The 23,525-nt window shown below is 50.2% G+C and overlaps 3 protein-coding genes across 3 annotated transcripts in view; 2 read left to right on the forward strand and 1 right to left on the reverse strand.

The window, feature by feature from the left end:
- The window catches only part of LOC128721480 (semaphorin-5A), a 96,666-nt gene extending 77,826 nt beyond the window's left edge, over positions 1–18,840 (forward strand). Inside the window, exons 3-8 of the mRNA XM_053815237.1 lie at positions 14,465–15,181; positions 15,258–16,903; positions 16,985–17,152; positions 17,232–17,399; positions 17,475–17,686; positions 17,759–18,840. Coding sequence (XP_053671212.1) covers positions 14,465–15,181; positions 15,258–16,903; positions 16,985–17,152; positions 17,232–17,399; positions 17,475–17,686; positions 17,759–18,022 — 3,175 coding nt within the window. The 3' untranslated portion in view covers positions 18,023–18,840. The remainder of the gene's footprint in view (positions 1–14,464; positions 15,182–15,257; positions 16,904–16,984; positions 17,153–17,231; positions 17,400–17,474; positions 17,687–17,758) is intronic.
- Positions 18,841–20,067: 1,227 nt separating this feature from the next.
- LOC128721486 (cysteine sulfinic acid decarboxylase) lies at positions 20,068–22,178 on the forward strand. Its single transcript, XM_053815242.1, has 4 exons — positions 20,068–20,271; positions 20,669–20,856; positions 20,926–21,151; positions 21,219–22,178. Exons 1-4 carry the CDS (start codon positions 20,068–20,070, stop codon positions 22,176–22,178), a joined length of 1,578 nt encoding a protein of 525 aa, XP_053671217.1.
- Positions 22,179–22,266: 88 nt separating this feature from the next.
- Positions 22,267–23,285, reverse strand: LOC128720492 (protein OPI10 homolog). The gene is made up of 4 exons (XM_053814163.1): positions 23,247–23,285; positions 23,048–23,177; positions 22,736–22,974; positions 22,267–22,646 (listed from the first exon to the last, which is right to left on the reverse strand). The coding sequence occupies exons 1-4, from the start codon at positions 23,283–23,285 to the stop codon at positions 22,449–22,451; spliced, it is 606 nt and encodes a 201-aa protein (XP_053670138.1). The 3' UTR covers positions 22,267–22,448.
- Positions 23,286–23,525: the final 240 nt, after the last annotated feature.

Below are 23,525 nucleotides of genomic sequence, written 5' to 3' on the forward strand. Positions count from 1 at the left end.
ACTGGAGGATGCTGAGCTTTATCGATGCTGGAAGTTAATTTCCTTCTGATATTAATTGATAAGATACGCCCGAAGATGGGCCCTCGAACGCCGACAACCGGCAACATGTGGTCCGCAATTGAGAGAAAGTCCCACACGGGGTGGAGTCGCAATATGCGAACGAATTTCGCTGGAAGTGGATGCTGATAATTTTAACTCATCTGCGACGACCATCTGCGAGCGCCTCCAATGCTACGGAATTCCCCGAAAACGTGAGTCAGTTGGCGACCCACGAAAATAGCTCCTCGAGTACGCAGCTGCTTCCGAGCTATGTTCGCAGAAACCACACCAGAAAACATCATTCCACAACCGAACGATAAGGTTCTCGCAGGCGTGTTCGTTTTGATGCCGACACAGTTTGATATAAGGCTATCGTAACGCAACGGGCGTCGACATTCCGTTCGCAATGGCTCGATGTGTCTCGCGGCATATCGCAAATTAATGTATCAAACATCGAGCCCGTGGTAGCGTGGTCCCCATGGGGCCTAGCGTGCCTTTTGTCCTCGACTCTTGGCTGGTCTGGCTCGCCGAGACACAACACTCCATAAATTATCGGCCACGCAAGAGAGCTCAGCTTCTTCCACGACGATGAAGAGCCACTTCACGGATGCTGCCGAGGGTTGATCTGTGAACGTGGGCCAGCAAAAATGAGAGCGAAACTTATGTCGACCACCGGGTGTCACGTACGCGTACCGCTCACAATGGCTGATAAATAAACGGTGCGATTCCGCGGCCATCGCCCATTTGACCGGGTGGCGTTGAATATTCATGGACCTCCGCTATGGGGCCGCCCGTGGACTTGTCCCGGACGCGGTTCGGACTTCTATCGATTGTTCTGGAGGCTGGAGGATCATCTTCTTCTACCCTGTCCCAGTCATACCTGCGGACTTCCGCGATTAGCTAGCGGGGAGGTTATTGTTTCGCTTCCGAGAAGAACGATTCGCTGCTCAGGAAGACTGGCTTGAAACCGCGAGTTGAGCAAGATCAGTAAAGGTGAACGTCGACGATCCAAAGGCGTCAGGGGCCAAATCCTTGACCTGGGTGATAAGAACAATTTCATCCGAAGGAACCCACAGTCGTCAGAAGGCTCCTGACCGTTCAGGACTGCCAGAACGTTGGGAAGTCACGAAACCTTCGCAAAGCTTGGCCATCGGTTCAGTTTATGGTGGTGATTTTACGAGCACCACTTGGAGCATGGTTTTGTGGGTTTCCGTTCGAAGTGCTGCAATTTTTACGATCCTCGTCTCACAGCTCGTTCTGAGTGCGCCGGGAGTCTATGTGTGTAGGCACGTAGAATGCAAAGTGTCGGCAGTGAGTCGTTCCAAAATATACCGTACTGGGGGCCTGTTTGATGGGGCATTACGAGTATCGAAGGCTGTTGACATCGTCGAGTCTTTGATGGAGTCATAAATGCAACGCAATTTCCACGCTGCCCACGGTAAAGGCCGCTTTAGCGCGCACCGATGGTAGACAGCCCTCAGCTTACAAAGTCACGTGCCCGTGGATGGAAATGTCGCTCAAGCGTACCTTGGCGAATGCCACGCCAAACGGACCTGACACTTGGGCGCACAATTCGGCCCCTTTGGACAAACAAGTGACCGCGGAGAAAGTGACCACTTCCTAACCGAAAGAGCACACAAATTGCTCTCCCTACAAATCCCGCCAACAAGATTGCCCGATCCGGGTCCAGACAAAGATGACTGACTAAAAAAAAAAACTGAAAACTCCGACAATGAACGACGATGGATGATGCTTCAAACCACATGTCGTCGCCCGAGGCTGACGTTTTCAGGCGTTGTGCCAAAGTGCAGATCTTCATGCGGGACACATGTTTGGCACATCGTTGGCGTGTCGAGGCCAGGGCCATAACTCAAGGGGTCCGAACGCGGTTGAAACGGATTTTGTGGCTTCTAATGTAACGGTTCTGTGGATCCGTAATCCATACTCCATGGATGGATCTTCCATTATCGCGGCTTGCCAGACTGGCAGAATTTTCTGAAGGGTTTTGCTGATTTCGTTCTATCACCTCCAACCGCAGCCATTTCCTTTCGTACAATGTTACTGCTTCTCTCCTGTAGCACGATCTTCTGTAGTCAATTTGGTTTTGAGCCGTTTTTCAGCGCAACAAGTTATTGAGCTGGAAGATGATAGGAACGTTGGCACTGACGAAAGCATCAACTTAAACTACCTAAACAGAGAATTACTCAATTTTCGACTCGTTGTCGCTTCATCCCGAATGTATGCATATGTTAGGCCGAAAACATAATGCTACTCCTCTTGAATCGAACCTCTCCCAAGCATGGGTGTTGTATAAAGAAGCTCCCCACGAGCCACGGTGGAAAACAGGAAAAACAGGCTGTCCACATCGAAGACGCTCGTCTTCATCGACGTATTTACATTCCGATTAGGACGAGTTCAAGGTTTATCGGCCATAAACAAATATACAGCCCCATTCGACGCGTGGAAAGTGAAATCGTCCGCTAACCAGCGGGAACCGTACCGTCAACGTCACTCGCCTAGGTTTCGTTTCGACAGCGGCAAACATTTTGACAGCCACGTGTGACATTTGGAGTGCGCGATCGAGGGAGTGTTCCATTCCGTCCTTTTTTTTGTTGTTCGTTACCTTCCTTCACGACGGCACCCAATCACGATGGTTTCCGGTGAGCTTTCGCCACTTTCGTGCTCCCGGGAGCATAATTTCATTGTTGTTTGACTAATTTATATTGCATCCCCCAGCGCAGGGTCCGGGAGTACGCCAAAAACGCCCGGGGTCGTTCCGGGAACCTTTCGCCAGCCCGAGGGGTCATGATTGACACTTTCCTTTCGATTAATTGCACAACCTTTCAGTTGGGTTCTCTCTCTCTCTCTCTTTTGCTTTTCACGGGGACAAAAAACTCGACGGAGCGCTCATTATGAGATGTTTATATTCGGCCCCGAGAGTTGTGCGTGGAATTTCCTTCACCTCGAATCGTGTGGTGTTTTGGAGATAATTACGGCTTTATGGCAGTAGATCATCTGCATCCGGAGAGGTCTCCTCATTCGTGGTGAATCGAACGATCCTTCCGTCACGGGAGGAAGACCCAAAAATTACGCTAATTTGCGACCGAATCGATGTGCCAATTCCGTTTTCCGCGCCCGGGAACTTTATTAGGGACGCGGTAGCAAATAATATAGTCATTTGCCATCGTAGGCTTCGCTGGAGGGAGAATTGGTGTAGAAAACGGAGGCCATGAAAAAAAAGACGGCAACTCCATCTTTCCGTTAGGGCATCTTCCGCAAAGCCATGGAGATGCGCCACTAATGAATCGGATTCCGGGCGTCCGTGATTTTGTTTACCGATTAGGGAGCTTTTGGGGAAAATGAAGAAATTTTTGCACCCCTGTACAAGCGGGTCCTCACTCCGGGTGGACATGGCAGGGAGCAAACATACCACAGCAAGTGGCCGTTCCGGTTGTTATCAATTAATGTTAGCAGTCAGTTCGTTAGAAGAGCTTTTCTGGCGATTGATTTTTTAACTCTGCTTTAGCCCGTGTCGCGCAAAAGTGAGAGAAAAAGGTCTGCTTCTTGGGCAGATTTCCGGTAGGCAAACTGTTTCGCTACGTTCCTTTCACGCCGACTTGGGATACGTTTGCATATTCCCGTGATTATTTCGATTATTTATTTTCGCCTCGCCATCGGTGTGTGGATGCCGTTCGATGATATTTCGGACGGGAGCATGGAATTAGAAGGCAAAAAATGTGACAGCTCTACTATGCTGAGGGAAACAATAATGATGGGAATTTAATGCACGAATTAATTTTCCATTTTCATTCACCCGAGATACTCTTATTCGCTACTACTCGGCATGCAAATGCATACGGGTTGATATATTTATTAATAATTTCTATTTTGTGGCTTTTTTGTGTGCGAAATAGCATGATAAACAATTCTTAATGAAATTCGCATTCCAATATCCATTCACATGTTGTCAACATAATTTTATTAACATCGCTCATTTCCGTGTAGTCGGCAAACTTATCTCGATTGAGGAAGCCTGCCGAAAGTCGTACGGCAGCATTACGATACGATCGTTTTGTGATCGTTGTTTTTTTTCGAACGATCATTGCACGTGCACTTGCACCGCTTTATGCATCGACATGAACGACCATGACATGATGCGGCTTCCTTCGTTTTGGCATCACCAACGATATCCCTTCGTGCACTTTCCGCAACATCATCGAGCGCATCATCAAAAGCGATTGACTGCCGATCGAAGAGCGGCGATCGAAATAAAAAGGAACCAATATGAAAGCCACATAAAACCGGCTCACAAGCGTATCGGTACGGCACGGTTGGAGGTTGTAAAAGGAGGAAAAAAAATGACACAAATATTGCAACCTGCACCGCGTACACCGCAACGAAGCTATCGCAGTCGGTCGCGGTTTCTCGATCTTCGTGCTGTTGGAGGTTCGAGGCTTCTTTACCTCAAGCAATCGTGAGTATCCAGCTCACGTGAACCAGCCCTTCGGCAGACTGCTTAGTTTCGAATTTCGGACAGGTTTTTTCGTGTGAAATATTGATAAAAAAAAGCGAACCTCCCCGTCGAACATGACCATGCGCCGATGGGCCAACGTCCTTCTGCACCCCTCGGTGTTGCCTGGTTTACCGCAACGGATCCCGTTTTCATTTGCGCGACTTTCCTCCCGAGGACGTGACTTGCATGCAATTGCACCGCAACTGCACTTTTGCTGTTGCTTCGCGTTTCGCGTTTTTCCCACCACGGGGGAGAAAGATGGCAAAAAAGCGTGTTCGAGCAGCAGTTGCATATTTACATCATTTTAATGCTAACGGCTTCATCGGGAGCGGGTCTTCGCTCGACCGCACAACTGTCACCACGTCTGTCCTAACCGCAAGCCCTAGCCCGACCCCTTCACCGATCATTTGCATTTGTTGCACTTTAACATCGCATCAACGCGGAAAACCGAGCCGCGATCGCGTAACCAGTGGAAGAATAACCGAGCTTGGTCGAGTATGCTAATGATTCGTGTTGCTACATCGCACCTTGTGACCCACGCGGCCCTTAGCAGGAACAACTGCACACCGATACTACCAGATGGAGGGACGGTAAATTACCGGGAAGGAGTACAATTTCCGATAATCACTGATGATTGACACCCCCGGAGATAATGGACGCGTATCGGAATCAATTCACCAGTCGATGAATGAAAAATCATCTACGGCGAGCTGGTTTCTGGGCAAATGGGAATAAATAACTACCTCTTTTAACATTCTAATGAATGAGTTTCAATCGACCGAGGACGTATGTCCTTGCTTTGCATTCCACTTGACGATTGACCACCACCCCCGTCCTAAGTGAGGGGGACGAATCTAATTGAAAAATGAAACACTCCGGTCTAATGGTTGTGTCGCCGCAAGGCCGTCGTGCGCATTGATACATTCGTCCTGGTAATGGCGACAAATTGATGTGGGTTTTCCACCGTGACTGTCCTAACCTCAGGAGTCTCTATCTCTCATACGGCTTGCCGTAATCGGACGGAAGAACTGGATCTTAATTGATCTTGAGTTATCGCTTGGTTGTAGAATAGAATCTCATTAGACGGTGAAGGCCCACTTATCATGAGTCGGGTGTCGAGTTGGAACGTTTGAAGTGTGGCGTCTTTAAGCCTCGCTGAACATTCTCGTGTCACTTAACCACCCAAACGGATCTACAAACGACTGTGGCTCCATTTGTGCGACTAAACGACGCCATTTCCGAGATGGCTGCGTGTCAGCAAAAGCAAACACGCTTCCTTCCTTTAGTACCGGTCTCACCGGCTGGGAAGGTACATCGCTTATGCCGTCATCTCGATTGCCTCGGCACACGGCGAATGGCATTCGATTAATAGGAGAAACTAACGCGAGGGTCAGAAGGCTAATAGTGACGGTTCGGATCATCCGCTTGCGGGCTACAATGTTACGATCAGATAAGGGACATCGAGCCCTGCGGAACCCGTCGCTGAACTTGGCGCGAACTTGGCCAGTCGTCTCCAGTTTCATGCCAGCGGGTCTCCGTTCGATTTCAGCAAACCACGACAGGCGTCGGCAACCGGTGTGTTCGTATTGTCCTTTAAAGCGACATTCACGAAAAATCCACCTCACATCGGGCCACTCGTTTCGTAACGTGCCCCGAGGTGATTGATGTTTTGGAATCGTTTGCATACGCCGTCAAGCCTTTGCTTCTCATCTTTGCATGTCATTTTCGCTCTCACTTAAGCTCCCGGGACTCCAGTAACAATGCCCGGCGACATTGGCCCACGGGTGGAGGACAAATCCGAAAACATGAATGAATGCGATCGACCGCGAGCACTGGAAAGCTCACCCTTAGCTCGCTCGATTGGCACACATTTTTGCATGTGTTCAGCCCTCGAGTGTGCCCCTTCGCGGGTTGTTTCTAAACGCGACCGGGTGACCTACTGCATTTCATATCGCGCATGTTTACCAAACATGCCTACGGGGACCACGCTGACAAAAAACACCACCGACCATTCCGAATCCGGTACCGTCAGCTGACCACTGCATCGACAAACATGGCCCCGTTTAAACGTTTGACCGCAACGTTTATCTTGCGCACACAAAACCAAAAAAAAACACTAAAACACCACTCGCGCGTAATTGTTTCCATGTATGCTTTGAATGGTTCACCGAAATCGACTGCAATTCATCGCTTTGAATCGCTTGAACCGTTTCAATCTATCTGGCGAGCAATGATAATGGCTTTTATTTGCTGCAACGACATGGGATGGCGTCCCTTTTTCACCTCAATGCCATCAGAGGAAAATCTGCCTGCCATTCGTCATCATTAGCTTGATGGCAAATCGTCCTGAACCGCTCACTTCTGTCTCTCTCTGACTCGCTTTCCATACCAATTAGAACGTGCGGAAATGGATCTCAATATATTTCTTGTCGATTTTTCAATTAGCTCCCACACGGTGAGCGAACAGGCAGCATAATAAGTTCGTCCTCGTAAACCTCATCGTCTGTCATAGTCGCCCGTCCCGCGGTACTGTGAGCTTTGTTCAGCTCGAGTGCCTTCCCAGGACGTGATTTATATCACCACTCGATGCACTCGTAAAGTATGCTCGAGGAATTATAAATGCATTCCAGCAACGGACGCCCGCGGGCATTTTGCGAACGATGGCATCAGGCGCACGCCCTCCGAACGTCATCATCAATCTGGTGTGGTTCTTCTGGGCTCTTTGGGGCTTTTTTTTCATTCTATTCACTCTCTAGAGTACGATGCAGATGCGCTTGCATCTCACTGTCTGGTGCATATTTATCGATTCATCTTGTGCACGTCCTTTTGGCTGGCTGCAAAACCGAGCACCAAGGATGGTAAGAGTGCAAAAACATCGATCGCCCGGCATGCGGAGCCAACATCGAAAATCCCGAGACGTGCGTTATCTGTTGCGTGAAGGACCTGCAGCCCGTTCTATTTCGCTGAGTTGGCGCATCCCTTTCGCGGGTGGAGTTTGATTGACTTTAAGCAGATGCGTCGTCTAATGGAGTGAGCGGTTTTTTGAGAGCTTTCATTGAGGCTGAACGAACCCCCCGCTTCGAGGGTGTATTATGCAGATGTGACGTGTTGGGAATGATGCGGCAGTATCCGTGGGGTGTTGTGCAGACAAAAGGTTGCGTGCTGTCATAAAAACGCACGTATAACGCCAAGACGCCAGTATCGTTAAGGGCTCCCGGCATCAAATAAATTCGTCATTAATGACAAAACGCTTGCATTAAAGTACGCAACATACGCAGTCTCTTAAACAAACCTTATTAGCGAATAATTTCGTTCGTTTACTGCCTTTTTCTTCCTGCTCCGAGGCCGCCACAGAGGTACGATTATAAAATTCACCGCTAAATGAAACGCACCATTAAAACGGAAACACGTCCATTGAATTGCTATAAACGTAAATTTTCTGCAAGCCTCCCCCGACCGTCTCGTTCGATGTAATTATTTAGCCCACAAGCACGGGGACACCCACGAGCGTAGCAGCCTGTCGGGAGTCGTTTGGATGATGGTGACGGCTTTGGTGGTGATTTTCGCTTCACATCTCACCAACCTCAGTACTTCGGTGGGTTTCTGCAACCGTAACGCTAATAATCACCCTTTACTTCCCTAATCACTGTAAAAAAAGCGTTGGCTCCTCTTTTCGAGTGGCGCACGAGATCCATACGGCGGCGTATACTTCATCTGCGTGCGTCAGTTCGCCGTCTTGTCCACACTGGGACGGTTTAACGCTGGCAAGGCTTAATTGCTTCAACAACAAGCAATTACCAATTAAATCCGCTCGACACGGCAACGTTGATGACCCATCGAGCTGTCCACAGCGATCCGGTAGGATGGCGCTCGGCTACTTCCCAGGAACACCGTTTGGGCCTAGGCCTAGGGTCGTCAGGTGGAATTGATGGAATTCGGAGTTTGAGATTTGTGCGGTGATCGAGTGCAGCACTAGCAGAGCACTCGATCCATGCAAATACACCGCCGACGTCCCGGACATTCCCAGGATCGGGGAGAAATTCTGCAATTCACCTGCCTCAATTTGACTTCATATCCAATTAAACTCGACGGTCTTCGAATGCAACGGTTACAATTACTGGCTGTACCGTGATTCAGGATGACACTCACCAGAGTGCCGCTTAATCCGCCCAAAGAAGCGCCCTCTAAAGCGAAGGAATCAACCCCAATCGTTCGTTCGTTAGCGAACGATAACGCCAACCGGTGTGGGTAAATGGTGATAATTAAAATCTCTGCTAAGTCCGCGCAATGCTGGCACGGATGGCCGATCAGGTTTTACGGAATAGCAGACGGGACGTCCGGGGGATTGGACATCAGATGGCTGTGAGGCCAGCATCTTGCGGCCTAAAGGTGCTATTATCTTAATTTAATCTCGGCGCCTTCGCTTGCAAACTCCTTGGGCTTTGCATCCTCAGGCTCTTTCGAGCGGTACTAGAGGCGGTAATAGCGAGGTTTTCCGTTTCTCTACCCAGTTTTAGTGTCACCTTTGACACCTGACCGGATCCTGCTGAAAGGTGCTATCATCTGTCCCAGCTGCTGTCGATCGGACGTACCGCGATCGAGGTTGCAAACCGATTAGCAATCTGCAACTCCCAAACGAATCGCCAATCGCTTCTATCCCGTCGATCAAATCCCCTTCGACGTACGGCGTCTTCGGATGGTAAAACCGCCCATTACGTGCGGTGAGTTATTATTTAACAGTTTTCTAATGATGTTGTCGTACTGCTAATGCTGTGCATTAAGATGCAAATTTTATTATTGCCTCACCCGGAGGTGCGTACGTACGATCAAGTTGACGTAGGACAGCGCGAAAGGTACCCTAGAGGTTGGGTAACAAACATTCGAAAACCCTCGCAAAGCTGCTTCCAGACGCTTTTTTTCCACGAATTTTAAAGGTTCCGGCTGACTTCGCTCATCTACACCATCGTGAAGTCATCGCGAAGGACGTCTCACACGCGTATCGTAAAGGTGTCCACCCTAAACGATCCCAGGGTGTGAGATTTCGAACACGATCATCTCCATAACGACGCACGTCGTCGCACATTGGCGTGATTTGTGAGGATTAACAAGCCACCGGGACGGACCGTCGAATGTCGAATGCAAGCTAACGCTGAAAAGAAGGGGTTGGCTTGCCGATGGATTGTTTATGTTGCGACTCGTGTCAACAAACGCCACACTCTGCCGAGACAGGCTCACCTTCACATAGTTTCCTATCAGCGGGGAAAGACGGGCGATACGGTGCCCCGGAGATGAAGAGAGAGCGACACTTTTTCAAGGGCTCGAACTATCTCCGCGAAATTCAGCTCTCAAGGAGTCCCATTCCGGGGCACTCCCTATCACCCATCGAGACGATGGCTTGGAACTAATTTGTTTGATTAATGGTGTTACTCGATGGCATTTGAACCCGGGAATGGCAACACGGAGTGGGCCAATCGGTCGAGTCCGAAAGCCTTGCCACTGGCATCAGGGTGATTGCCTAATCTCCTTGGCGATTGTGCAGAGCTTTCGCGGAACGCCAAGACACGGTTCTAAGCCACAGTGTAGAACAAAACATTCGCTGCATCACGCTCCCTGATGAGGTGGTTTGGTTGCGTAAGCGTTCCGTTCGTTTGCGAGTGGATTTAATGGTGAGGTTTTAAGGACATCTGCACGCCTTCCAGTGACACGCGATGGATCGAGGCAAACCCATTTGTAGACCCTCGGAAGTGTCATGAAGTCTTGTACCACCCAACGACAAAGTCAAACAACACCCATAACTTGACAACTGCGTAATGACAACGCGACGTTATCCTCAGAAATCCCATTCTCCTCGCAAAAGGCGCGTTGTGATGGAAAGGTGCAGCAAAACACCATTCTGTGTACTACGAAATGATCCATAAAAATCACTGGCACACTTAAAAGCACCGGAACACACTGCACCAGAACCGGTGGTGTACCTTAGACTCCTCCGCAAACGCTCGCAGACGTGTTCTGAAACCGTGGCTCGTGGCTGATCGTCGCCTTCGACACCATCGTCGCACCATCGAGCCAGCCGAATAAATATGGATTCTTTATGGTAACCAATTAATAAAACTGTCATCTGATTGATTCAACCCTCGCCCTGGCTCTGTGGCCACACCGAGAGCCATAGCCTGGAGCTATCTTTCGCGTTAATGCTGGTTTGGTTTTTGTTTTTCCAAGCACCCAACGACGCCGGTTTGTATCGCATGATCGGTCGCAAAGGTGGAAGTGATGGTTAAATTCAAAAGTTGTTTCAACAGAGAGAACCCGCCCGCTTGGGCGGGCGATTGAACACGCATTGTGCGATGTTTAGCCGGGGGAGTCGATTATGGTCGTTTTACAACGGAATCCGGAGGCGATAAACGATCGCCAGCCGGACGCCGATCGATCGATCGATCTACGACCCGGTTTGCCCTCGAATGGCGCTCGAAAACTGAAAACCCGGACCGAGAGGGAGGGTTGATTGGTCGGTGCAAAGTGCAAAACCTCGTACAGGTTGGCACCTAATCCGAGCCGAGTGGAGTAATTTGTGCCATTACGCCGCGATCGCGCGCTGATCCGCGCAAGTGCGCAACTAAGTACGCAAATGATCCGCCCGAGCCGGAGGGTCCATTATGGCTGGGTGCGGTTGTCAGTGCCATGTGAGTGTCATTGCCATTGCGGTGTGTCTCGTGGAGGTTGTCGCAATCGAGCTACGACACACTCTTCGCTGGTGGTTCGATCGCGTGTGTGGGTCTAGATTGGTTGTGCGAATTACGGTGGTCGAGTTGACCGGTCGGATGAATAAGGCTCGTTAACCTGCAGGACAGAGACACTCCAAAAGCAGGCCATGCGACTAGCAGATCCTGCTAGGGGTGAAATCAACCGACAGTGCAGATGGACGCGTGCGGTCACGTGTTGAGGACGCGGCTGTTGAAAAAAAAACCCCTGGAAGATGATGACACCCATGACTTCATCCAACAGGGACTGCAGTGGCTCGGAATAATCCCACCACCGGTGTCACTGGCAAAATGCACTGAGCGAGGCGAATTTCGTCTGCTAGCACAACAATAAACGGTCGAACGGACGCGACCCGTTGCATTTATGGCAATCTTAATGCAGCGTAAGGCCTGACAGAAGGAAGGCGATCGAGAATTAACGTGCGTCTGCCGTGTGTCCTTTCTCATTCGGTGTCTCGCGGCCGCGACTCTTCCTTAATTAACTTTCCGCGTAGGAAGCATGACGCGCCTTTGCGAGGCTTAACGAGCGACCTACCGAGTTGCTGACAAGCTTCTTTGGTCGGCTTCAAAGCGTCAGACTTCGCGCAGTTCTGTCGGTGGCTTGTGACCATACTGTCGGTGCTGAAGATTCCTTTATTTTGGGACGAAATCAGAGCACCATTCATTCGCTTTTCAGCGTATTCTGGACGTAAGGAGGTGAAGATGCAAACTGAGAATGAGATGCGCGAAGAATATACACCTTTATTCGGAGTGACTTGAACGCCCGAAAAGCAACGAACCTCTCACACCAGCTTCTTACCGTTATGGCATCGATTCACATCTGGAAGCCGGATTGATGGTGTTTACTATTTCCAAAAGCCCGTATCGAGCAAATTAAACTTTAAAAGTAGGCACTTAAATCGAGCGCAAACTTCGAAGATCCCATGCCTCCACGTGTGTGCCACGAGCACATTAAGCAAAAATATGTGCCATTTATTTCCAACAAATGCCACGATGATCCGTCCAGTGCCGGCGGATGTTTCATTCCGACGCACTGCACCTGTCTGGCGCGCGATTAGACGGTGTCGATTTGCATTTTAAAACACCCAGCCCTCGTAAACGGTGGCAACAACGGCTAGCTAAGGCTCGCACCCGGCCATAAATTGCTGCCAAATCGCTTCGATTACTTCTGGGATTTGCCTAAATGGGCGTCTTCTATTTGCATAAAATATCGCACCCGCACGTCTCGGGTGCTGAGAAAATGGTTGTTACCATTTTAGTGGGTCATAACGCGCTGTTGGCTAAAAAAAACAGCCCGTGTGCCAGGTGGTAGCTTCTTCAGGAGAGTGCTTTTTACTCATAAATCGACGCACAACACACACACGTTAGTCATTAATCCAGTCCGAAAGGAGGAAGCGCTTGACGGTGTTGACTCCTCACAACAAGACTCTGCTATAAGGCGGCGATGTTTTCCGGTGCCCCGGAACATTCATCGTCCCAAAACTCTTCCTTCGTTCACGTTCAGCTGAAAGCTAGTTTTGAGGATGTAATCTTTCATTTCACCGTGTGGCACGGGCCGTAGTCGCCATTAAGGCCACTTCCCGGCTACCTCGGTCACCTTAATCGTGCGTAAATCATTCGCAATCGCCCTGGAGATCGTAAGCGGGCACGCGAGTTCTCCGGCGTTGGATGAAAGGAGACATTTTTTTGCATAAATCACACGCGATCGCGTAGGTCCACACCCTTTCCATCGCCTCGGGGAAGGATGGATGGTAGCAATTGGGGCCTAGGTAAACAGGCTGGCCTTCAACACGAGGGATCATGCGTTGGGTTCAAAATGGCGTGCCGTTTCGGTCACCATCGATACCGGTCTCTAGAGGCTCTAATCGCTAATGATCTGCTCGATCGTTGTTGGGGAGATATTGGAAAAAAAGTCCAAAAGACGCCGAGAGAATTGATCGAATTGTGGTTTCATGTGTGCCTCGCCCTGTCCGCTAACCTTCTGCAGCACATCCGGTAATCGTTCCATCGATTAGTGAGCGGCAGTTCGGTGATCGAATCTGGCTCCAGCTGGCAATTATTCATCATTAAAAACCACCGCCTGGTGCTGTGTTCCGAACCGATAGTTTTGTTGCAAATTTGATCTGTATTGCATGTTTTAATGGAACCATCACCAAAGGGTATTGTGACCTTGTAGTCGATTCGTAAACATAGATCTTCATAACAATTTTGCAAGCAACATTAAATAATGGCAATAATGCTGATCTAAGCCACCGTAAATCGTTCCTGCGAACAACGAATTTACCGACCAAACTGCGAGTCCTTGGAGATGCTTTCTTTGGTCACACGAAAGAAGCATGCTATCAAGTTTAATTTGTTAGTCTCGTAGCTTTGTTTCCCAGGCCTGGGGAAGTGTGGTTGAATATTCGCACAAAAACTCACCGTTGGAATACCATTAACGTTTGGCGCCCTCAAAAAATCACACCCGCCTAAAGGTGGTCTCATACTCGAGACAAAAAAAAAAAGCTCACCGTTCTCCACTGGCGACGACGGCGAAATAATCGCTGGTATCCCCAACTTTGCACAACTCCGAGTGGGGGGGCAGTTCCTTTCCATCTCTCAGCGCCTCAGACTTTCGATTTCCATTTGCGGGAAACACCACCAGATCAGATCGAAACGGCAAAATTTGGCAACACCGAAGACGGACGCGTGGGCGATCGCGAACGATCGTCGCCGCGGTTTCATAAGATATTATATTTCGCGTCTGCACTCACGCCCATGCCCACGTCGCGGGGCGTTTTATAAACTTTTGTCCAATTTTATTTGCACACTTTATGCGGCGATTTATGGTGCGTGCCACCGATTCGCGTGAGGACGTGTTTGCGCCCGGTTTGGAGGGCGCTTGACGGATCGTTAAGGAAGTGCAAAGTTGCTCCGGCTGCGTCCGGCTTTATTGACGCAGGGCGAATAACATTTTAATTGACTCCGGTGGGTCCCGAAACGGCACCGGTGTACAAAAGCACAGCCTTGGCGTCTAATGGTTTAACTGAGGTGGTCCTGCACCCATCTGGTGGAATTATTTAAAATCGCTTTTTTTTTCTTTGCATGATGCCAGTCTCTGCATTTGGTCAAGAATTCACACCGAGCTGTTTTTCTTTTTCGTATTCCTTCACAGAGATTACCTGTTGCGGTTTTCGCTGCAGCTGAAGCTATTCGAACGTGTACCATGGGAAGTTCCGGCGTACCAGCGTAGCATCTGCCTTCAGAAGGGCCAATCAGAGGACGCCTGTCGAAACTACGTGATGGTACTGCAGAGCTTTGGCAACCAGGTGTACGCGTGCGGCACACACGCCTTCAGTCCGCGGTGCACCGTACGCCACATGGAGGACCTGTCGGTGACACGCGAGGACGATGGAGTGGCCAAATGTCCGTTCAATCCAAACGCCAACATGACGGCTCTGATGTCCGACTCCGGTCAGCTGTTTGTCGGGTCGGCAACTGACTTCTCGGGGCTCGATTCCGCTATCCTACGCTCTGACGTGACACGCAACAGCTCGCGTATCCTGCGCACGGTCCAGTACAACTCGTATTGGCTTAATGAACCACAGTTCGTGGGTAGCTTCGAGCACGGTGGCTTCATCTACTTCGTGTTGCGTGAGGCAGCCGTCGAGTACATGAACTGCGGCAAGATCATCTACTCACGGGTGGCGCGAGTGTGCAAAAACGATCCCGGCGGTACACCCGGCATCCTGAAGGACAACTTGACGTCCTTTGTGAAGGCACGGCTCAACTGCTCACTGCCAGGTGACTACCCGTTCTACTACAACGAGGTGCAGGGCATGGTTTATTCGCCCGACGAGAGTGTCCTCTACGCGACCTTCACCACACCGGAGTGAGTATCAGAGAGCTGGTTCTCCATCGAGTCACGCGATCGCGTCCTTATGCTAATGCCTCACTTTCGCTTATAGGAACAGCATCCATGGATCGGCCATCTGCGCGTACAACATGACTGCCATCCAGGCCGCCTTCGATGGTCCGTTTAAGCATCAGGAATCGAAGGGAACGGCATGGCGTGGACACGAAGTAGGCACTCGCGATCACTACGAGTGTCGCGGAGCGGGTGCTAACGGCCGTCACGTGTCCTTGATCGAATCCTCCAAGTATCAGCTCATGGATCAAGCGATCCAACCGATGACCGGTCGTCCGTTACACCACACGGCCCTCGAACGATTGAACCACATTGCGATCGATGTCATTCCAACGAAGCTACATGAACGCGTGCACATCATCTATGCTGCGACGGACGCCTGTACGATTAAGAAGATATCCGTTCTGCCCCGGACAAAGGACACGTGCGTCATCGAGGTTTGGCAGCCGGAAGAAGAACATCCTGGCTCGTGCATTCGAGCACTGCAGTACGTTAAGGACACGGAATCGCTGTATGTCGGCACGGACCGAGCGTTGATGCGAATTCCGGCGAACCATTGTGGTCGGCATTTGTCCCGCGCTAGCTGCCTAAACTCGATGGATCCATACTGCGGCTGGAACGAACTGCAGGAAGCGTGTACAGTCGCACCGAACGGGGACACGCTGGCTCGTTACTGGGTGCAGAATGCGACCGAGTGTCCCGTGCTGACGGCACCCGTCGATGGTGGATGGTCGGCCTGGTCCGCTTATTTCCGCTGTGCACAATCACCCGGTCCAGGTGCAGTGGGAGGATCCGGCACTTCCGGCGGTAGCAACGGTGGTGAAGATTTCGGTCCAAACGCGGACTCGTGCCTGTGTCGAACGCGTACCTGCAACAACCCACCACCGAAGAATGGAGGCCGTGGATGCACCGGAATGCACGTGTCCGTCACCAACTGTACCGTGCACGGTGGTTGGACGGATTGGTCCGCGTGGTCAGCGTGCTCACAAACGTGTGGAATGGCGGTGAAAACGCGACGGCGTACCTGCGGCAATCCGAAACCAGCCCATGGAGGACGTGTGTGCGTTGGTCCCGATCGAGCCGAGATCTACTGCTCTCATCTGCCACCCTGTCCGGCACCGAAACAACCGCCCGTGGATGGAGGCTGGGGTCCGTACGGGGACTTTAGTGAATGCAGCGCGATCTGTGGAGGAGGATATCGCATCCGACGGCGCAAGTGTGACAATCCGATCCCTCAGAACGGTGGAATGGACTGCTCCGGGTGTCACTTTGATTACGAGGTGTGTAACAGCCAGGCATGCCCGGATGTCCGGAAGGCTGGCACGTGGACACCGTGGCTAATTGTGGCCAATGGGACGGCACTGAATGGTGCGTACGTCGAGAAGCGGTTCCGTTTCACGTGCAAGGCTCCGATCGCTGATTCGGCGTTGCTTAAGATCGCCCCGAAGGAGGAGAGTCGCGTGTGCCAAGCGGATGGATCCTGCCAGCGTTCGGTCGATCCAACTGCACTCGCTCCCGGAGCATCTGGGGATGACGTCGAGGATGGTTGGAGCGAGTGGAGCTCGTGGAGTGTGTGTAGTGCATCCTGTGGGGGTGGATTCCAGTATCGGACGCGTTCCTGCGAACGGCACGATTGCATCGGGTTCAACAAAACCAAGCGAGCTTGCAACACCCAACCCTGCCGAGGTGAGTCATCATCCGGAAACCGAGAAGATGTCCACGACGATGACCGCGGAAATAATACAATCGGCTTTCTTGGTGTTGCAGGTGAATGGGGATGCTGGACGGATTGGTCACCGTGCTCGGTTAGCTGCGGAATTGGAACACGGTCACGATCACGCCAATGTCTCTCGATGTCCGGAAGTGTTACGCCCGAGAACGACTGTGAAGGCAAGAGCGTTCAGTACGAAAGCTGCGATATGCCGAGCTGTGACTGTAAGTTTACCAGGGCCGAATGGAAATGAAAGTGGAATTGTTACTAATTATGCTTGCATTTTCACCGCTTTTTCTACAGCCTTCCTAGGATGGGGTGAGTGGAGCGAATGGTCGTTTTGTAACGCGGATAACGAGAAGGTTCGCACGCGCCTCTGCCTTCTGCCACACTCCGTTTCGTCTGCCGGTGAGCTGCCATGCCAGGGCAGCGATCGTGAGCTGCGCAAGTGCAGCATCGAACAAACCAATGGTACGATCAGTCTTTTTTTTGCGGAGGAATGCACCATATCAGGAAGCTAATTTCGTTTCGTTTTTCCACGTACAGATGTTCAAATGCCACCGGTGGCCGCGACCATGTCGGTCTCTTCCGCTATCCTTCTCGGGATCGTGATAACGATGGCGTTGGGTTGGGCCGGAAGCATATTCGGCGTGGTGTTTTATATGAAAAGAAAGACAAAGACCTTGGGTGGAGGTATCCAAGGATCACCGTGCTATGGGTCTCACTTCAATCAGTACTCGTCGCTACCGACCAAAGACGTAAGTGCGACCTTATTTAGGTATTTTCCTTCTCTATGACTCATAGTTTTCCCACCTTTTTCCCACTTACAGTACACGGACGGTAGCCACAAACCGAAGCGTCAGTCGTCCTTCAAGGGCCCACGAAATGATGCAAGTGGATCGAAGCTTTCCAACGGCACCGGTACGCTGGTGAAGTCGATCAACGTGAACGGTGGTACGCTCGGTAACAACACGCCGAAAATTCTGTCGAAATCCTTCAACGAAACGGACACCGCTACGATAAAGCGCAACTCGCACGGACCGAACAACATCCGGCACGCACGCCAGCTCGAAATGGACGAGGACAAGTACTGACTGGCGGGGATGAGCGAGCGAGCGGATCAAACCCGAGGGCTTGCTGAGGGCACGATGGAACTGAGCGTACTCCTTGACAATGGCCCGTGATGGAAGTGCAACCGATGCACAGGACGTGCACGGAACCGTTTAAACAATCGACTGTAGCGTATCAGCAACGGCAAAGTATTAGGATATAAGCGACCTCGAGTGCCGGAGGAAAACATTTGCAATGCCGACGTGTGCCATTAGTATAAATAATGTGTTTATCTCGTGCGATCAGCAAACAAAAGACAAAGCTAAATACGGTAATTTAGGGCAATATTAAAATGGTTCTAGGACGAAAAAACCAGCTAAAGAAGCAGGACAACGCGCAGTGAGGAGGGACGAGTATCTGCCAAAGTTTATTCCACTGTGGAAGCGATTCGCAACCCGGTCGGATGGCAGTCGATTGTATCGGTAGCTCATATTGAGCCTAGAGATAGAACCATTTTAACATAGCGTGTAGGACATGGGTTGTGCCCGTTCATGATCGTTTTGTACATTGATCATCAATCAATCACGGGACGTACATCGATCGTCCAAGGGGCGCAGTCGCCCAAGTGAAGGGCCAACCAATCAAAAAGACTTCAGCAATATGGAAAAGACAATTCAATAGCATGTAGGGCGCAGTGCGTAGGAATCAAGGATAGGACTTAGTTGTGTAACTGTTTCGATGTAGTTTTGGTTAAGTTGTTGAAGCTTCCACTAACGATGTGTTCGATTTCGACGTTGACTTTGATAGTGATAAAAGAGCGACATAGCATTGTTACTTCAGGCGAAATAATTCTGAATAAAAATTTTAAATCCAAACAAAACGTATTTATTCGCTAAATGAGTTAAATATTCCACGAACGAAACTCCCTGCTCCACTAAGGGTTAACAAAGCAAGCGGGTTTGCGAGAGAGAGAGAGAGCGGCTGTGTTGTTCTCGCTCACACGGTACCAGTCAGCGCTACCTCCAGACGCATGCTCTCTTGGTACTTCAGCGCAATCGACGGCTAGCCGAAAGACGATTTTCGCGGCGCGCGTTTGTCGTTTGCTTGAAATTTCGACCGCTCGTACCAGGAGCGCATGCTGCGAGGAGGATTCATGTCACAGCGGCACCAGCTCTGACGCTGTGTGCGTGCGCCTATCTCTGCTGCGTCGGTGATAAACGTCGCTTAGCGTTTGCGAGAGGGAGATAGTTTCTTTCAATTGCGAGACGTGGTTCTTTCGCTTGGTTCTTTCAAGAGAAAAAGAGAAACACAATTTCTGGGGAGGTGGAATTCGAGTGGCTCTTTAAAAAAACGACAATTCATTTAAAAACATGCTTCCGCTAGTGTGCGTCTAGACGCCGGAAAACGTCCTTTGTTTATCATTTCGCTCATCTAAGCTGCAATTAATGGAGTAGTAAATACAACCGAAAACGCTATTTCGTACTAATGCATTGCGAAATCGCTTGATTTGGCAAGCCACAGCTCTATTACAATAGAATGGAAAATCGTTGACAATCGCGCTATCAGTTTCGACGGCGGAATCACGCCTTTTTTTCACCACACCCACCGATTAATTGCATAATTTGTTTAGAGCGACGGCCGAGAGAACAACACAGAGAACTAAAACCGCTTGACAATCTGTTCTGACCGCCGAATCGGAGTATTTTCGCAATGCGTTAGTGTAGCCATAACAAATCCGGGAACCGCGACCGATTGGTGGTCACTTTTGCGCTAAATCCACGCTCCTAAAATAAAATAAAACCATCGATAAACGCGCACCAACACGACGAACCAACCAGCCAGCTGATTAGTCGCAGTACGGTGGCGTTTAAAATTCCCGCGACTTCACATCACTCCCGCTCTCGTCGGTACTCCCGTCGATGATAAGTTGCGAGGTGAAAACGACAAGACTCGCAAGATCGCGCCGCAGACGTATTTGAGATCTCATCGACGAGTGCCGCGCGCGTGACACCCGTTTGAAGACGCCACTGGACCGGCTTGACGAGCGTAAAGCATTCAACCAGCAGAACCGGGAAAGAGAAAGTCCACCATGGCTCGGAATGGTGACACAGATCAGCACATAAAGCGGCAGCTGCACGAAACCAACGGAACCGTAGTGCAGGAAGAACCCGATTCTGAGAACGAATGGGCCATCTTGGAGCGGGTATTCCGGTTACTGGCCGACGAGGGTTACGTCGGTTCGACTACGCCAGAGCGGCCAATAGTGAAATTTGAATATCCGCACGATTTGAAGGTAAGTTAGGCGCAAATTCGCGAAGAAGTGCCTTTTTTCCGGGTCTCAGCAGACATGAGCTAGTGAAGTTGATTGAAGAACCACCGTAACTAGTACAGCGGGGTTAAGCCTCTCCCCTTGATCTTGACTCCAAAAAAAGACGGTTCATTGTCTGCTCCCGTGATATCGAATCTCCTCGGTGGAAGAGAATTCGACAATAAAAGGCTAACGACCGCCTATCCGAGCACGTCGGACTATCTCGTTTTCCATGCGCGGTGATATGCGAGAAACGATGATAGCGCGATTACAATAGACATAAGGCACGGCCCTCGGGAAACCGGTCTGGAATGACAAGAGACATTACAAACGTGTACTGTCGTTAAAGATTCCATCATCGCAATCTCAATTCATGTTACAGAAATTGATCCATTTCCCGATGGATGAACTGACCCCGACCAGCCCGGCCACGCTTGAGACGATCATCCGTCAGGTGTTGCGTTATTCCGTGCGCACCGGGCATCCTCACTTCCACAATCAACTGTTCGCTGGGGTCGACCCGTACGGCCTGACCGGGAGCTGGATAACGGAGGCTCTTAACACCAGTCAGTAAGTGGCTTGTGGCAGTTTCCTCAGATCGGATGAGAATAAAAGCCTCCGCTTTGCTACAAAACACAGGTACACTTTCGAAGTCGGACCAACCTTCACGTTGATCGAGGATGCGGTGATCGAGAAATGCCTGCGGCTGTTTGATTTCGGACAAGGCGACGGTATCCTTTGTCCGGGCGGTTCCATGTCCAACATGTACGCGATCGTTGCGGCGCGCTATCGAGCGGTTCCGGATGTGAAAAGGACTGGTTTGGTCAATCTTGCGGCTCCATTAGTGGTGTTCACTTCCGAGGAAGTAAGTGGTTGGTTCTCTTAGCTCGCGCTCTATTTGCCCCTAAAACCGGCTTTCCTTATTCCTTCAGGCACACTATAGCATCACCAAAGCGGTGCATTGGCTGGGAATTGGACTGGATAATTTGGTGAAGGTGAAGAGTGACCACCGAGGCCGTATGATCCCGAGTGAGCTCGAAAATGCGATCGTTTCGGTACGTGCATCCGGCCGAAAGCCGTTTTTCGTCAATGCCACGGCCGGTACGACAGTGCTGGGAGCGTTTGATGAATTTCATCCCATCGCCGACATTTGCCAGCGGCATGGCTTATGGCTGCACGTGGATGCTTGCCTGGGTGGTACGGCCATTCTATCTCGTCGGCATAAGTCTCTCCTCAGTGGCGTTAACCGCGCGCAATCGTTGGCCTGGAACCCACACAAAACGCTGGGCGCACCCCTGCAGTGTTCGGTGTTACTTATCAAGGAGCGGGGTTTGCTGCACGAGTGTAACGCCGCCAATGCCGATTACCTCTTCCAACAGGACAAATTCTACGATATCTCGTATGACACCGGCGACAAAAGCGTGCAGTGTGGCCGGAAAGTGGACGCGTTCAAATTTTGGCTCATGTACAAGGCTCGAGGTTCAGCCGGACTAGAGGCCATTGTTGACAACGCCTTCGACTGTGCACATGCACTTTATGAGCAGCTGAGCACCAGATCTGGTTTCCGGTTGGTGCTGGAAGAGTACCAGTACACGAACATCAGTTTCTGGTACGTGCCAACGTGGATGAGAGTCGACGCACGGGAACAGGAAACAGTCGAATGGTGGCAACGTCTGTACCGCGTGACAGCCGACATCAAGGAACTGCTAGTGAAACGTGGTACTGTGCTTGTTTGTTACGTACCGCTTCTCCACAAAGGGATTGGAAATTTCTTCCGAATGGTCGTGACTTGTCACCCACGTCCAACACATGCTTCGATGCAGTTCATCGTCGATGAGATCGAACGGGTCGGTGAGCAGCTAACAACAGCTAAAGAACCTCTCAAGGTGTAAGCATTGTCTTCCAAAACTAGTGGCATTGTAGAACACGTAAGACACAAAATTTGAATCTAGAATTAACACAAAAGGTTCTTAGGATGTATGATTGTATGAATTAAAGTTTACAAAAACCGAAATGGCTAGCAAATTGCATTTAAAATTAAACCTAGATTAAAACCAGTTCGACGTGCAGAAACGAATCATACGAGATGTTATTCTTCCTACAGCACACTTTCATAAGGCCTTTCATTTCGGGTGCTCGCGGGTACATTACCGTTGGGAAACTTAATTTTTCCAAAAGTTTGGGTTTTGCTGCAACCTACGTTCGAAGTTGGTGTACCACGTTTGCAACGTCGACAGTGGCACGAACGTTTCGTTCGGCGCCGGTGTCATTTGGCTTTGCGTCACCGAGAAACTGCTCACAAAGTTGAAAAAGTTTTCTAAAATCTTCTGCCCAAACTGGTAGTACGTGCTCGACGTGGTCTGCCGATGAGGATGAAGAAAGGCGTATGAAAGTATAAAGTTAAATAAACAATACCTGCTGACTGCAACACCGTTTTGGTGTCACTTACCGTCGAAGGAGTTTGCTGAATCAGCGAGCTTTCGGGTTCGATCGACACACCTATCTGGGCGATGTGGGAAATCGGTAGGTTACTTCCGAACACATTGTTCATCATCCTGCCCTGGCTGGAGATTTCGTCCAGCTTTTTTAGCTGGGAAATTTTAAATATTGCCGAAGGCTTGCTGTTGGAAATATAGCCCAACAGCTGCCAGCTAGGCGGTGCATTTGGGTCGGGCCAGCTGAAGTAAACTGTGTTGGTGTGTGAGTTAAGCTGACTGAATATGTGTTCAAAAACGTATCCCAGAAAAAGGACAATGTTTACCTCCGCCTGCCATCCCCTCCGGAAAAGGGATCGCTCCGGTTAGAAACACAACCACATGGTTCACGTTATCCGCATCCGGAATGGTAATCAGGAAGTGTGAATCACTTATCTGCTGGAAGTCGGTTTGCACCTACCGGGATAACGGACGCTTTTGAGCGTGCCGGCTAACGTCATTTGAATGTATTGTTCTCGAACTTACCAATCTTCCGGATACAATTACTCCGAGTGCATTCAACATTTTCAATTAAAGTTAATTACAATTCAAATTTACACCACATACAGTTCAAATAACAATAGGATTTACAAACTAGCACTTAAATGTGACCACAAAAAGACTTATATTTACGTATTACCGAGCTGTTCCGCGTTCTTTTACTTTATGATCAAATGTCACACCTGATGGAGTGCGTGCAGCTGGTTTTGTTATTGTGCAGCTGGCGCAGCGCCCTCACTATGTCACATTTCGCACTACCTTATC

This window comes from Anopheles nili, chromosome 2 (genome assembly GCF_943737925.1).
Source record: "Anopheles nili chromosome 2, idAnoNiliSN_F5_01, whole genome shotgun sequence".
In the NCBI taxonomy this organism is placed as follows: domain Eukaryota; kingdom Metazoa; phylum Arthropoda; class Insecta; order Diptera; family Culicidae; genus Anopheles; species Anopheles nili.